Source organism: Staurois parvus, unplaced genomic scaffold, assembly GCF_062004578.1.
Source record: "Staurois parvus isolate SC_StPar_1 unplaced genomic scaffold, SC_StPar_1.0 ptg000231l, whole genome shotgun sequence".
Taxonomy (NCBI): domain Eukaryota; kingdom Metazoa; phylum Chordata; class Amphibia; order Anura; family Ranidae; genus Staurois; species Staurois parvus.
Window position 1 is genome coordinate 336,338 of NW_028318027.1, and position 17,263 is coordinate 353,600.

Sequence of the window (17,263 nt, forward strand, 5' to 3'; positions counted from 1 at the left end):
TTTGGGCAAGGACACAGGGGCCCAAAGATCCCCTATTGCCCGGGGGCCCCATGAGTTGTCAGTCCGCCCCTGTATATACAGTGAGGAACAGAAGTATTTGAACACCCTGCGATTTTGCAAGTTCTCCCACTTAGAAATCATGGAGTGGTCTAACATTCACATTGTAGGTGCATTCCCACTCTCAGAGACAAAATTAAAAAAAAAATTCAGGAAATCACATTGTATGATTTGTAAAGAATGTATTTGTCTCGCACTGCTGAACAGAAGTATTTGAACCCCTGAGAAGATCCGTGTTAATATTTGGTACAGATGCCTTTGTTTGCAATTACAGAGGTCAGACATTTCCTGTAGTTCCTGACCAGGTTTGCACTGCAACAGGGATTTTGGCCCCCTCCTCCACACAGATCTCCTCTAGATCTGTCAGGTTTCGGGGCTGTCGCTGAGCAACACGGAGTTTCAGCTCCCTCCAAAGATGTTCTTTTGGATTTAGGTGTTGAGACTGGCTAGGCCACTCCAGAACCTTGATATGCTTCTTACGGAACCACTCCTTGGTTCTCCTGGCTGTGTGGTTCGGGTCGTTGTCATGTTGGAAGACCCAGTCTTGACCCATCTTCAATGCTCTGAGTGAGGGAAGGAGGTTGTTGCTGAAAATCTCACAATAAATGGCCCCATTCATCCTCTCCTTAATACAGTGCAGTCGTCCTGTCCCCTTCGCAGAAAAGCACCCCCAAAGCATGATGTTACCACCCCCCATGCTTCACAGTAGGGATGGTGTTCTTGGGATGCAACTCATCCTTCTCTTTCCTCCAAACACGACGAGTGAAGTTTAGACCAAAAAGTTCTACTTTGGTCTCATCTGACCTCATGACTTTCTCCCATGCCTCCTCTGGATCATCCAGATGGTCATTGATAAACTTCAGACGGGCCTGGACATGTGATGACTGGAGCAGGGGAACCTTCCGTGCAATGCATGATTTGAAACCATGACGGCGTAGTGTTCTACCGACAGTGACCTTTGAAACTGTGGTCCCAGCTCTCTTCATGTCATTGACCAGCTCCTCCCTTGTAGTTCTGGGCTGATTCCTCACCTTTCTTATCATCAGTGATACCCCACGAGGTGAGATCTTGCATGGAGCCCCAGTCCGAGGGAGACTGACAGTCGTCTTTAGCCTCTTCCATTTTCTAACAATTGCTCCAACAGTTGATCTATTTTCACCAAGCTGCTTGGCAATTGCCCCGTAGCCCTTTCCAGCCTTGTGGAGCTCCACAATTTTGTCTCTGGTGTCTTTTGACAGCTCTTTGGTCTTGCCCATGGTAGTAGTTGGCATCTGTTATGATCCGCCAGGTGGTGCCTCAGGCTGCCAACTGACAGACCTACCCAGAGCGTGGGGTCTAAGCCCGGGCTGTGCTTTCACCAGGGCCCCTGATGGTGGGGATGGACTTGTAACAGACCCGGGCCAGGTCACGACCTATGAGCAGGCCCACCAGTGGCTGAGGAAGCCTCCGGGGACGTATGCAGGTACCGGGAGAGCCAGATGTGAAGAGGATGGCGGCCCCAGCAGGGTGGTAATGGACCGTGGTTCTGTGGGGGTGAGCGAGGTACCGAATCGGCGAGCAAAGAGTAGTCAGGTCACAAGCAGGATCAGCAGGGTAAGTCAGTCCGTAGAATGGTCAGGCAAGCCGGGGGTCAGAATAGGAGAAGGTAGAGTAGTCAGGGCAATCCGAGTCAATCACAGGAGAAGGCAGCGTAGTCAGGGCAATCCGGGTCTATCACAGGAGAAGGCAGCGTAGTCAGGGCAATCCGGGTCAATCACAGGAGAAGGCAGCGTAGTCAGGGCAATCCGGGTCAATCACAGGAGAAGGCAGCGTAGTCAGGGTCAATCAGGGTCACTAGAACAAATGCAGGAACTCAGGATCACAGATAGACCTTGCGGCAATCTGTGACAGTGCAAGGCATCTTTAAATAGTGCTCCCTGCACTGCCATTGGCCGGCCAGGACGTGCCCCCGGCTGTCATTGGACGCCTGAGGCGCGCCCGCGGCTCCTACTGCGCATGCGCGAAGTCCTGTCAGCCGCGGCTCGCCAGGACCTAGTGCCTGTGTCCCGGCGTGATCTGCCGCCAGTGCGCATGCGCGAAGGGAGAAGCCGCGATCCCCGACCCTGGAGCCGCGATCCCCGACAGCGTCTGACTGACTGTGGGGTGGACAGGTGTCTTTAAAGAGCTCAGACAGGTGCTACTACGTTAGATTAATGAGTGGAGTAGAGGTGGACTTTATAAAGGCGCAGTAACAGGTCTTTGGGAGCCAGAATTCTTGCTGTTTCTTAGTTGTTCAAATACTTCTGTTCAGCAGTGCGAGACAAATACATTCTTTACAAATCATACAATGTGATTTCCTGAATTTTTTTTTTAATTCTGTCTCTCAGAGTGGGAATGCACCTACAATGTGAATTTCAGACCCTCCATGATTTCTAAATGGGAGAACTTGCAAAATCACAGGGTGTTCAAATACTTCTGTTCCTCACTGTATATACACACACACACATATATATATATATATATATATATAAATATACACACACACATACTTACACACAGACACACACAGTATATATATTGTTTTGCTTGATTAAATGTGTAGGTTTCTTATTAATATTTAGATGCAAATATTGGAGATTACAATCTCCCATAAACAGGTTTCCCTTTCTTTGTTCTTAGATAGTTTTCATGCTTAGTATGATGAAATCAAATGTGTTTTTTTTTTACATGATAAGGTGGTTTGTTTATTTTTCTGTATTAAAAATAAACTAATGATCAGCTTTGGGAAATGATTGGCTCCCACTGGGAGAGATCACCACCAAAGTAATTGATCAGAAAAGTATATAAAAAGGTCATAAGAAAACTCATCAGATGTAACGCTCAGCTGAACCTCTCCGGAGTATGGGCATACATGGAACGCTCCAAAATTCTCAGGAAGATGATCATTATTATACAAATCTTTATATTCCCCGGATACATAGTGAGGGGATCAGTGCCAAGAACAGAGTAAGTACTCTGCTAATGTCAATGAATGATGAATGCTATGAATGATGTTTTTTACACACAACTTCTGAAAGATCAAAACTGCTGTAGGTAGAGGGAGAATTACAAATATCTGTCCTGGTGGATATATATATGTATATACACACACACACACACACACACACACACATGTAGATAGATAGATAGATAGATAGATAGATAGATAGATAGATAGATAGATAGATAATAGATAGATAGATAGATAGATAGATAGATAATAGATAGATAGATAGATAGATAGATAGATAGATAGATAGATAGATAATAGATAGATAGATAGATAGATAGATAGATAGATAGATAATAGATAGATAGATAATAGATAGATAGATAGATAGATAGATAGATAGATAGATAGATAGATAGATAGATAGATAGATAGATAATAGATAGATAATAGATAGATAGATAATAGATAATAGATAGATAGATAATAGATAATAGATAGATAATAGATAGACAGATAGATAGATAATAGATAGATAGATAGATAGATAGATAGATAGATAGATAGATAGATAGATAGATAGATAATAGATAGATAATACAGTATATTACACTAGACTACCAGATGAATGATTTATCTAAAAAGAGAGGACAATAGAAAAAATACTACAAACCATATCTTTAGGTGTCAGACATAAGAAATAAGAAACGTGAGACTATTATTAATCCTTAACTTGCTATAGTAGTACGGCAAAGATCTATATATAGTTTACCTGATAATGGTTAGTCTTAATGACATTTTTAGAAGCCCACATAGTCTTCAAAGTAAGATAGAACCTTTAAAATGAAATAAAATGAAAGTAGATGTATCTTTGTGGGCAGCTTGTAATTAGACCCCCATAAGGGAAAATGCAAGTAAACACCTACCGCTTAAGATCCCACCATGGTGCATAGACAAAATCCTATTAGTTATTAGCCAAAAATCCTGTGTGTGAATTGCTTGCAGCCATTAGATCAAGTGGGGGACGGCTCCATATATACCCCCTCAATAGGCCGCCAAATACCACCACTTGTTAAAAGGTGGCGGCAGAGCAGCTACAAGGCATTTAGGTAACTATATACAGTATCTCCCAGAGGTGAGTCCACCCCTCACATTTGTGTAAATATTTGATTCTCTCTTTTCATGTGACAACACTGAAGAAATGACACTTTGCTACAATGTGACGTAGTCAGTGTACAGCTTGTATAACATGTACATTTGCTGTCCCCTCAAAATAACTCAACACACCGCCATTAATGTCTAAACCACTGGCAATAAAAGTAAGTACACCCCTAAGTGAAAATGTCCAAATTGGGCCCAAAGTGTCAATATTTTGTGTGGCCGCCATTATTTTTCAGCACTGCCTTAACCCTCTTGGGCATGGGGTTCACCAGAGCTTCACAGGTTGCCACTGCAGACCTCTTCCCCTCCTCCATGACAATATCACAGAGCTGGTGTATTTTAGAGACCTTGAGCTCCTCCACCTGCTGTTTGAGGATGCCCCACAGATGCTCAATAGGGTTTAGGTCTGGAGACGTGCTTGGCCAGTCCATCACCTTTACCCTCAGCTTCTTTAGCAAGGCAGTGGTGGTCTTGGAGGTGTGTTTGGGGTTGTTATCATGTTGGAATACTTCCCTGCGGCCCAGTCTCTGAAGGGAGGGGATCATGCTCTGCTTCAGTATGTCACAGTACATCTTGGCATTCATGGTTCCCTCAATGAACTGTAGCTCCCCAGTGCCAGCAGCACTCATGCAGCTCCAGACCATGACACTACCACCACCATGCTTGACACTTGTCTTTGTACTCCTCACCTGCATGCTGCCACACACGCTTAACACCATATGAACCAAATCAGTTGATGTTGGTGTCATCAGACCACAGGACATGGTTCCAGTAATCCATGTCCTTAGTCTGCTTGTCTTCAGCAAACTGTTTGCGGCTTTCTTGTGCATTATCTGTAGAAGAGGCTTCCTTCTGGGGTGAAGCCATGCAGACCAATTTGATGTAGTCTGCAGCGTATGGTCTGAGCACTGACAGGCTGACCCCCCACCCCTTCAACCTCTGGAGCAATGCTGGCAGCATGCAAACATCTATTTGCCAAAGACAACCTCTGGATATGATGTTGAGCACGTGCACTCAACTTCTTTGGATGACCGTGGCGAGGCCTGTTCTGAGTAGAACCTGTCTTGTTAAACCACTGTAGGGTCTTGGCCGCTGTGCTGCAGCTCAGTTTCAGGGTCTTGGCAAACTTCTTATAGCCTAAATAAAGTGCAGCGCTAAAACTAAAACAGACAAATCAATAAAAGTTTGTCTAAAAGTTCGTTCAATCACTAAAACTCATATATGGCACCAATAAATCTTCCACAGCATGCAGATAATTCATAAAAGCTTGTGACAAGAAGGTGGCAGAAATGCGCACTCACCGACCGCGCATAGGAAATGCGCATAAAGATAACATCACACAGAGTGTAGAACCACAGGTAGATGGTGAGGCATCCCTCAGGAAAGAAAGGTCATCAAGTTTGGATAAAGTGATGATCTGCTGGACTCAGAGGGCTCCTTTAAGGATATGTGGGTAAACCTGGATGCAGGGCTCCCTCCTCTGGATATTGAATGTAGCAGAAACAATGCTGTGGATCTAATAGCTCCTCAATAGGGAGCCAAAAAGAGAGGAAGTGCCAATAGTGTTGTATTTTGGTACTTTATTGAATGAATATAAGTAAAAATAGTGGTGTTGTAGGGCATAAGTACAACTAACTGTGCCAAATGTTGAAAAAAGAGCAGAGTATTGTACAGACCCAAAAGTAAGATGGCCGCCGGACCTCCTCATGGTCCCGGCGGCGATGACGTCACACGCTGTCAGCTCCTCCTAAGGACTTTCATGCTAAAGCACATTGTCAGAGGGGAGGCCAGTAGCTGTGTGACGGACGTCAATTGCTTATATAGAGTGAACATGCACACCGGGCCGCCGCTATTTTACCGGAGATCGGGGCAACCGCGCATGCGCGCTAGCTGACACACCATTTTGCCGTGGATATTCTGACAGATAGACACACTCGATGGAGCACTGTCAGGATACGTGGAAACACAGCCAGATGCAAATGGCCAAAGACCCGGGGGGAGAGTATATTCAGTGAGGAACAGAAGTATTTGAACCCCCTGCGATTTTGCAAGTTCTCCCACTTAGAAATCATGGAGGGTCTGAAATTCACATTGTAGGTGCATTCCCACTCTGAGAGACAGAATTTAAAAAAGAAATTCAGGAAATCCCATTGTATGATTTGTAAAGAATGTATTTGTCTCGCACGGCTGAACAGAAGTATTTGAACCCCTGAGAAGATCCGTGTTAATATTTGGTACAGAAGCCTTTGTCTGCAATTACAGAGGTCAGACGTTTCCTGTAGTTCCTGACCAGGTTTGCACTGCAACAGGGATTTTGGCCCCCTCCCCCATACAGATTACCTCTAGATCTGTCAGGTTTCGGGGCTGTCGCTGAGCAACACGGAGTTTCAGCTCCCTCCAAAGATGTTCTATTGGATTTAGGTGTTGAGACTGGCTAGGCCACTCCAGATCCTTGATATGCTTCTTACGGAGCCACTCCTTGGTTCTCCTGGCTGTGTGCTTCGGGTCGTTGTCATGTTGGAAGACCCAGCCATGACCCATTTTCAATGCTCTGACTGAGGGAAGGAGGTTGTTACTCAAAATCTCACAATAAATGGCCCCATTCATCCTCTCCTTAATACAGTGCAGTCGTCCTGTCCCCTTCACAGGAAATCACCCCCAAAGCATGATGTTACCACCCCCATGCTTCACAGTAGGGATGGTGTTCTTGGGATGCAACTCATCCTTTTTCCTCCAAACACGACGAGTGAAGTTTAGACCAAAACGTTCTACTTGGGTCTCATCTAACCACATGACTTTCTCCCATGCCTCCTCTGGATCATCCAGATGGTCATTGGCAACCTTCAGATGGGCCTGGACATGTGATGACTTGAGCAGGGGAACCTTCCGTGCAATGCATGATTGGAAACCATGACGACGTAGTGTTCTACCGACAGTGACCTTTGAAACTGTGGTCCCAGCTCTCTTCATGTCATTGACCAGCTCCTCCCCTGTAGTTCTGGGCTGATTCCTCACCTTTCTTATCAGTGATACCCCACGAGGTGAGATCTTGCATGGAGCCCCAGTCCGAGGGAGACTGACAGTCATCTTTAGCCTCTTCCATTTTCTAACAATTGCTCCAACAGTTGATCATTTTCACCAAGCTGCTTGGCAATTGCCCCGTAGCCCTTTCCAGCCTTGTGGAGGTCCACAATTTTGTCTCTGGTGTCTTTTGACAGCTCTTTGGTCTTGCCCATGGTAGTAGTTGGCGTCTGACTGACTGTGGGGTGGACAGGTGTCTTTAAAGAGCTCAGACAGGTGCTACTAAGTTAGATTAATGAGTGGAGTAGAGGTGGACTTTTTAAAGGCGCAGTAACAGGTCTTTGAGAGCCAGAATTCTTGCTGTTTCTTAGGTGTTCAAATACTTATGTCCAGCAGTGCAAGACAAATACATTCTTTACAAATCATACAATGTGATTTCCTGAATGTTTTTTTTTAATTCTGTCTCTGAGTGGGAATGCACCTACAATGTGAATGTCAGACCCCTCCATGATTTCTAAGTGGGAGAACTTGCACAATCGCAGGGTGTTCAAATACTTCTGTTCTTCACTGTATATACAAATACTGTCAATAACATAATCATTGACATGTAAGATGGCAGAAACAACTATTCGTGGTGGAAACTACCCACCATCTATATAACCCCCATAAATCATACATAAATTGAGGGATGGTAATCCTGTGGGGTACCCCCCCATGCTCCTTTGTATACACAGAGCTGAAGAAGGTATTAAATATATTTGCCTTCTCTTTGTCCCCAGTCACCCCCTCTAGATGATTCTGTAAAGGGCCTACATGGTCAGACTGGAACTTTTTACTATTAATATATTTGAAGAATTTTTTGGGGTCGGTCCTGCTATCTTTAGCAATCTGTCGTTTGTTTTCCATTTTTGCGACCTTTATTTCCTTTTTGCATATTCTGTTATATTCTTTGTAATGTTTAAATAATGAGTGTTCTTTCATTTTTATATTGAATAAAAGCTCTTTTCTTATTATCTATAGTTTTTTTAACTTTGGCCATAAGCCACATAGGTTTTATTTTTAGCCTTTTATACTTGTTGCCCATGGGAATATATTTTGCAGTGTGGTCACATACAGTCTTTTTGAAGAACTCCCATTTCTGTGTTGTGTTCATCGATGCCAATATTCCCTCCCAGTCTAAGTCTTGGAGAGCATCTCTCAGCCTTGGAGAATTAGCTCTCTTAAAATTGAGCGTTTTTATTTTTCCCATATGTGCTTGCTGTTTACAGCTAACAATAAATGAAATCATGTCATGGTCATTGCTACCCAGATGTTCTTTTATATGGAAATTCGTAATAAGCTCTGCATGGTTTGAGATTACCAGGTTCAGCAGAGCATCCTTCCTAGTAGGGGCCTCTATGAACTGTATCATACAATTGTCCTGTAGTAGGTTTCAAAATTTTTGCCCTTTAACTGTTCCTGCAGTACCATAACTCCAGTCAATTTCCGGCTAGTTAAAATCCCCCATTATTATCACTGTCCCAGCCCTTGCAGCCCTTTTGATCTGTGCAAGTCCTCACCTCCTCATTAACACTGGGAGGCCTATAACAAACTCCAATGATTACCTTTGTAGTACGCACCTCCATGTGCAGTTCCACCCATAATGCTTCAGCCTCATCACACTCTCCATCAACTAGGTCCTCTTTCACACTCACTCTGAGATCATTGCTCACATAGACACCACCACCTTTCCTATTCCCCCCGTCTCTCCGAAAGAGAACCTAGCCAGGAATATGAATGGCCCAGTGATGTGAAGAATGAAGCCAAGATTCAGCAATACCAATTCAATCATAGTTCTCTTCATGAACCAAAGCTTCCAACCCACCTATTTTGCTTGGCAGACTTCTGGCATTGGTGAACAAACACTTTAATTCATTGACACCTTGTTCACATGTATTTTGCATATATTTTATTTTCATACAAATGGTACCAATTCCACTGTTTGTTTGTAACATGGGAACCTTCTTATCATCTGCTATAGCCTCCCCCCATCTTTCCCCATTCCACCCCCCAATAAGTACTGACACCTGTCTGATTTGTCTACCCCGTTATAATCTAATTCTCCCTCCCCCTCCATTCTAGTTGAAATACTCCTCCAGCCTTCCCATAAACCTCTCCCCCAGCACAGCAGACCCCCTTCCATTTAGGTGAAAACCATCACTAGCATATAAGCTGCACCCCAATGAAAAGTCAGCCCAGTGCTCTAGAAACCCAAATCCTTCCCTCTTATACCATTTCTTTGTGGGCAAACACACAAAGCGTGCAGGGGATTTCCTCACTATATACTGTATATATATGAACACAGTTGGAATTGTTTGTCAAGGAGAGAACCCACCTCAATATGGACAAACATTTTATTGAATATATAAAGAGAATCTGACTTTAGAATATTGTTTATGTAAAATAAACTTTATTATTTTAATTAGCTTGTTTGGTGCCTTTAAAAATCCCGCCATACCTTTTGGTCCTTTTCTTACCAAGATTGTACTTTAAAAAGAGCATAGAAAAGAAAATGTTGGGGTTGACATTCCTAGGCTACCCTCCTGCCTGGACAGGTAAGCTATATTGTATTTGATCAGGTTCAGCCTATTTCCCCATAACAGTTGGAAATAACAGCTGTAGCCCCTTGCATAGAGAGATTCTGACAGGATACAGATGAAGCTGACATAAAACATTTGGGATCAGATAAGTAAACCTTCTCCCCCAAGGAAAGCTTTCATTTTTCCAGCCTGCTACTTTGGCATTGGCATCCACCATCCATTGGCAGGAGGGAGATAGTGAATGGACACTTCAGCCTCTCTGCAGCAGCAGGGTAGGATCTGTGATGTGGGCAGTTCTGCACTGCCACTGGATGTGCTCCTGTCTAGTCTTAGGCTTGTATCCCTGCTGGCAGGTGAATGCTCAGATGGAGGTGCTCAACTCTTCGTCTATCCTCAGTGCCAAGAGGAAGAACGTTCCCAGGCAGCTTAACAAAAATCCTCTCTCCACTCTTTCTACTACAGTGTCCATTGGGAACCTTAGTCCAAAGAGTCTATTTGTCCTATTATATGGCTGCCATCTCAGACTACTACTCCCAGGATTCTTAGCACTCTGCGTAGAAGTCTATGGGCTGCTCTGCTTTAGCTCTCCCCCTACAGGCCAGAGGAGAATGGTGCAGCATAACATCAGTATCTCAGTAGAGGGATAGAAGAATAAGGGCCATTTCACACCAGTGCATTGATCTGAATTTAGCGCAGCTGTAAAACTGAGATCAATGGAAGGATATCTGAAAAGCAATGTGTTATATTCACACCATGCATTGTGCTAAAATCGTTATCCCTTAAAAATGCAGTATGCTTTAACACACTAAAATGTATGTCAACTGACGTCATAATGTATATCTACGGATGTCAAAATGTATGCCAACGGACGTCAGTGTGAAACTAAAATGGAGGGAAATCTACATCCATTTTCCATACATTTTAGTGCAAGTCAGTGTGAATTGGCCCTAAAAGGCAATATCTCCTTTTTCCATATTTCTGTAGTCCAGCACCTGACTACATATGTATTTATATTGGTATAGTAAGTAAAGTGAGGAACGAGGAGTGTGGCCATTTTTGCTGTCAAACTGGAATTGCATCTCCCACCAATGTTTGTGGTGTAGACAGGGGCGTTACCACAAGGCAAACAAGGCACTTGCCTAGGGTGGCATTTTTCAGGGGGGGCAGTACCTCCCCCCAGAAGAAGGGATGAAAGAAGGGACAAGCACATCATGGGAACCAGGTGGGATCCAAGCGAGGCTGCGGGCTGCTTGATGTGTATGTAGAGACTGACTCTTGTTCCCGGGGATGTCCGAAGCTTTGAAGATGAATGTCTTTCTCTCCATGGCCCGGGGGGGTAGTGAAAGGCTCTCCCGGGTGGGGGGCTGGGGTGTTGTTGGTTAATGTTAGGCTCTCTCTGTGTCCATGGGGGCAGACAATTTTTGTGTTGCCTAGGGCGGCACAAAACCTAAATACACCACTGGGTGTAGATTCTTGCGTCTCCTCATGCATATGGTGCCCATGTTATAACAGCAGAGGATGCAGACTGCACATGTGGTATTAAAAATATATTCCCAGACTGCAGAGCTTTTTGGACCGGCTCTTGGAATTGCAGCGGTCTCTAACTGTGGGGCAGTGCTGACAATTGGAATAGGATAGCTGCTCCCTCCTGTGTATTGTAAGCTCTCGTCCCAACCTCTCGTTTATAGAGAAGAGGACAGAGGAGGTGTTCTTTCATCCTAACTCATTTCCTGTCCTTGGATGTCAATGCTGCTCCTCCATAGATCCAGCACAGTGAGTGAGGGTTGATACCCTAGGATAGGAACTGTGTTACTGGCAGGACCACCAGGTGAAAAAAGGCCTGAAAAAGGAAAACACCGCCACACAATAACATCTTAGGGCTAGTAAGCTGCAATATATTACATTTTAGTTCTTAGCTCTACATATGTTGGGTGCTAAACTATTAACCATCACTTTTTCACAGGTGTTACGTCAAAGGAATGAAACAATTGTTGTAGAAGTCCTGGTTGTTGGGTTTGATGGGTTTAATGAATACAGAATTCCACTTTTCCTTCTCCTATTGGTTATCTACACCCTTACCTGCATTGAGAACCTTCTGATGATCTCTCTAATATGGAAGAGCCCTCGTCTCCACTCCCCCATGTACTTTCTGATCAGCAATTTATTCTTTTGCGAGTTTGTTGGCACCACAAGTGTTGATCCATCGGTGATGCAAAACATCCTATGGGGAAGAAGTGTTGTTCCTTATGTTGATTGTGTCATTCAGATAAATGTAGTGATTGCTGTTTTAGTCTTTGAGACTTTTCTGCTGACGCTGATGTCCTATGACCGATATTTGGCGATCTGTCAACCATTGAGATATTCGGCTCTCATGCACAATAGACTCTGCCTGTATCTCGTCATCAGCTTTTGGTTATTTTCAGCCGTGTTTGTATCAGTTTTATTTTATTTCTTTATGGGTTTAAAATTTTGTGCCCCTGTCATCATCTATTATTTTTTTTGTGAATACACTGCATTCTCTATTCCGGTGTGTGTTATGTCAAACACAAAACCCCTCTACATATATGGCTGGGTATTAACGTATCTAGTTAATCTACCTTTTGGGTTTATTGTCTTGTCCTACCTACTGATCATTATCTCCATCCTGAGGATAAAGACATCAGCCGGGAGACGGAAAGCCTTCTCCACCTGCAGCTCCCATCTCATGGTGGTGACTTTATATTTTGGAATACCATTTGCTACATATGCACTGACACTGTCTGATACATTGAGTAACAACATTTACAACGGACTCACCTTTATATACTTTTTTGTGCTTCCCATGTTAAACCCCATCATTTACACTTTAAGGAGTCAGGACATTCATAAAGCTTTAAAGACATCAGTGAATGACATGAAAGAATATTGGGCTGTTAAAGGACATTCTAGATAAGAAAAATAACAAACTGATGGACGCAGTGTTGTGAACACCAGTATGATATGTTGCAATTATCTTTTCTTTGTCTGTGTTCTCTAGGATGTATGGTAGTGTATTGTATGTTGTGTTTCCTTTTCTGTCTTCCAGAAAGAATCCTTAGTGCCTGTTTAGCTGAAGTATCGGTAGCCACAACAGACATATTAGTTGAGGTTTCTTTTTTTGTGTTGCTTTAGCTCTTCCATGAATGTTGGCTTTGTGAAGTTCCCTCCAGATTGGTTTTGTGGGCCTTCAAGGTGGATAATGAGATCAATTATCATTTTTGATGCAGTACTTCTGTGCTTGACCACAGTCTTTCTTAGTGTTTAACAATCCATCATTCAGTTACTCTCTGCTGTTCTTCTAACCCCAATAGAGTTTTTCCATACATGGTGGAGACTATTGCTGTTGTAGACTTGTGATAATGGGTGGAGACTAGTGCACATGAAGTCTTGCCTTGTTCGATGGAGACTGGTGCTCTTGGAGCCTTGCAATGCTTGGTGGAGGCTGGTGCTCTTGGAGCCTTGCAATGCTTGGTGGAGACTGGTGCTCTTGGAGCCTTGCAATGCTTGGTGGAGACTGGTGCTCTTGGAGTCTTGCCATGCTTGGTGGAGACTGGTGCTCTTGAAGTATTGTCATGCTTGGTGGAGACTGTTGGACTTGTAGTTTCAAATGCTTTGTGGAGACATTTGCAATTGGAATCCTGCCAAGCTTGGTGGAGACTTTTGCTTTTGTGGTCATGGCATGCTTCATAGAGACTGGTGGTCTTAAAGTTATGCCATGTTTGGTGGAGACTTTTGCTCTTGAAGTCTTACCAAGCTAGATGGAGACTTGGAGTCTTGCCATGCTAGGTGGAGACTTGTGCTCTTGGGAGTCTTGCCATGATAGATGGACACTGGTGCTCTTGAAGTCTGGCAATGCTTGGTGGAGACTGTTGAACTTGTAGTTTCAAATACTCTGCGGAGACTGTTGCACTTGTAGAGACTTACTTTTTTAGCCTTGCCATGCTTGTGGGAGACTGTTGCTCTTGAAGCATCAAACAATTTGGCTGTTACTGATACAGATGCTCCAGCTAAACAGAACCAATAGTTTGTCCACTTTGCAATTCTTATAAGTCATTTCACTGGCCACATGTACTAACTGTTGCTGGACAAAACTTGTAAAACACTGCGATACAACTTAGAGAATGTAGACAGACAAAGTAAAGAGAAACAAGATAATCATAACTTTTCAGTGCAGCCTGCACAAATAAAACAAAGTCCACCTCTTGGAAGTACAGGCTTCTCTAACCACTTGAGAACCTTGGGGTAGGAGATACTTTGTAGAAACTCAGGTAAACGTTTATTTAGGGCATATCCCCCTTAGGATTAGCTTTTCTGCCCCTGACGCTGCTTCCCGGTCACAAATGTAGGCATTTCCAGGCTGACAAAAATGACAGGCTAGACTTGTTATGTATCTCGTCTGTGTAAAATGATCTTGCAGATAGTATGAAAGTGTCATTAATGTACATTTTGTATTTTGGATAGACTAATGGAGGGGTATAACCCCCATCAGGTTTTTTTGCCATCTGTGTCCCATTGGGGAGATTTCCCTTCATTTCTGTCCTATAGCCAAAACAAGAGGTTATGAGAAATCCTGGTGTGCCATCAGGGTCTCCAGAACTAGGGTCCCCAATGGAAATGTTTACCCTCTATTACAGTTCTGGTGTTAACCCAGTAAATAGGACAAATAGAGAGGATGAATAAACAGGCCCATGTTTGAATTGTAAAAATGACTCTGGTCTATAAGGAGTTGTCAGTGGACTTAGCATATTGTTGACAAATTTCCAATGTGTTCAACATGTCCCTGGCACAGTGTTAAAGGTAGTCAAGACATCCATGCAACAGAGCATAATGCATAGCATGTCTTTAACATCGACTATGTGCTCATCTTGCCCCGGGAAGTCCATGAACTCTATCCATTAAAAAAACGTACAGTTGCAAGAAAAAGTATGTGAACCCCTTGGGATTACGTGGAGTTTTGCATGAATTGGGCATAAAATGTGCTCTGAACGTCATCTAAGTCACAACAATAGAACACAGTCTGCTGAACATAATACTACACAAACATTAGATGTTGCCATGGTTTAATTGCACATAACATGTAAACATTCACAGTGCAGGGAGGAAAAAGTATGTGAGGCCCTAGCTTAATGACTTCTCCCAGAGCTAATTGGAGCCAGGAGTGAGCCAACCTTGACTCCAATCAGTGTGATGATATTGGATGTGTTGCTGACAGCTGTCCTGCCCTTAAAAAACACACACCTGTTTTGGGTTTACTGGTTTCAAGAAGCACTGTCTGATGTGAACCATGCCTCGCAGAAAAGAGCTCTCAGAAGACCTACCATCAAGAATTGTTGACTTGCATGAAGCTGGAAAGGGTTACAAAAGTATCTCCAAAAGCCTTGATGTTCATGTGTCCACGGTAAGACAGACTGTCTACAAATGGAGAAATTTTAGCACTGTTGCTACTCTCCCTAGGCGTGGTCGTCCTGTAAAAATGACTGCAAGAGCACAGCGCAGAATGCTGCATAAGGTAAAGAAGAATCCCAGAGTATCAGCTAAAGACCTACAGAAATCTCTGGCACATGCTAACATTTTTGTTGACACATCTACAATAAGGAAAACATTAAACAAGAATGGAGTACATGGGAGGACACCACGGAGGAAGCCATTGCTGTCCAAAAAGAATATTGCAGCACGTTTGAAGTTTGCAAAAGAGCACCTGGATGTTCCACAGCACTACTGGCAAAATCTACTGTGGACAGATGAAACCAAGATTGAGTTGTTTGGGAAGAACACACAACACTATGTGTGGAGAAAAAAAGGCACAGCACACCAACATCAAAACCTCATCCCCACTGTGAAACATGGCGGAGGGAGCATCATGGTTTGGGGCTGCTTTGCTGCCTCAGGGCCTGGACGGATTGTTGTCATTGATGGGAAAATGAATTCCAGAGTTTATCAAGACATTTTGCAGGAAAATGTACGACCATCTGTCCGCCAACTGAAGCTCCGCAGAGGATGGGTGATGCAACAGGACAATGACCCAAAGCATACAAGTAATTCAACAAAACAATGGCTGCAACAGCACAGAATACGCCTTCTGGAGTGGCCCAGTCAGAGTCCTCACCTCAACCAGATTGAAATGCTGTGGCATGACCTTAAAAGCGATTCACACCAGACATCCCAAGAATATTGCTACACTGAAACAGTTTTGTGAAGAGGAGTGGTCCAAAATGACTCCAGATCGTTGTGCAGGTCTGATCTGCAACTACTGGAAAGGTTTGGTTGAGGTTATTGCTGCCAAAGGAGGGTCAACCAGTTATTAAGTCCAAAGGTTCACATACTTTTTCCTCCCTGCACTGTGAATGTTTACATGTTATGTGCAATTAAACCATGGCAACATCTAATGTTTGTGTAGTATTATGTTCAGCAGACTGTGTTCTTCTATTGTTGTGACTTAGATGACGTTCAGAGCACATTTTATGCCCAATTCATGCAAAACTCCATGTAATCCCAAGGGGTTCACATACTTTTTCTTGCAACTGTAAACCTGACAGGTGTTCTAATCCCTCTCCATCCTGTCCAAAACTGAAAAAAGATTTACCTTTAGATATATGCAAACGTAATTGTCTTCTTCTTTCTGATTTTTTTTATCATTAATATTTAAACTTGTGACATTTATATTCTATTTTTTTTAATTCAGTGCCATATTAAAAAAAAAATATTTGTAAACAAATTTTCCAAATGTACCAGAAATATAATTTTTGTGTCATTGTAAAATGGGACAAATTATGTAATAAAAGGTATACATTCCATTTCCAGTCACATGATTTATTTTAAAACGAACACTGGGTAAAAACAGAAAAAAACAAACAAATGAATACTTATACCAACATGGATCGAGATAGAAGATTTTTTTGTCTGATTGTATAGAAATTATCATCAATATTGCCAAAAAAGACTTGTTTGTATTGAAAGAAATAATGTATGGAATACTGTATTATGGCAGGTAGTACTGAATAAACAGGCCCATGGTTGAATTGTAAAAATTGCTCTGGTCTGTAAGGGCTCATGTACACGGGACATTTGGAACACTTTTCTGAATAATGGAAACTGACTGCTGGAAAACGTAGGTTAAAAAACATCTGTTTAGCCGCGTTTGCATACCGCGTTTATGCGCGTTTGAATTTAGAAGCTTTTTTTAAAGATAACATCAGGAGACCTTCCAAAATGCCCAGAATTACTATTACTATTTCAGACATTTTGAGAGAAATAGAGAGAGCAGAAGCAGAGAGAGCAGTATGTGTTGAGATTCAATACAAAAGGGATAACAGGCTCATGGTGTGGCAGTCCATGTATGTTTGATGAGTTCCAAATGGGCAGGGGTAAGGGTAGTCCAGTAGGCACTAAGGGCAAGCTACGTAGGAGCAAAGCATAACTCTGCAGAAGGGAAACAAACACAGCGCCTCTAAGTGTGTAC

General features: G+C 43.1%; 1 protein-coding gene across 1 annotated transcript; it reads left to right on the forward strand.

Annotated features, from left to right (window-relative positions):
• Positions 1-2,937: 2,937 nt before the first annotated feature.
• On the forward strand, positions 2,938-12,718 carry LOC149460364 (olfactory receptor 8G1-like). The gene is made up of 3 exons (XM_089679774.1): positions 2,938-3,046; positions 4,642-4,651; positions 11,764-12,718. Exons 1-3 carry the CDS (start codon positions 2,938-2,940, stop codon positions 12,716-12,718), a joined length of 1,074 nt encoding a protein of 357 aa, XP_089535900.1.
• Positions 12,719-17,263: the final 4,545 nt, after the last annotated feature.

What these genes read in the sequence shown, in the direction of transcription:
- LOC149460364 (XM_089679774.1), top strand. Translation starts at nt 2,938, where the DNA reads ATGGGCATACATGGAACGCTCCAAAATTCTCAGGAAGATGATCATTAT.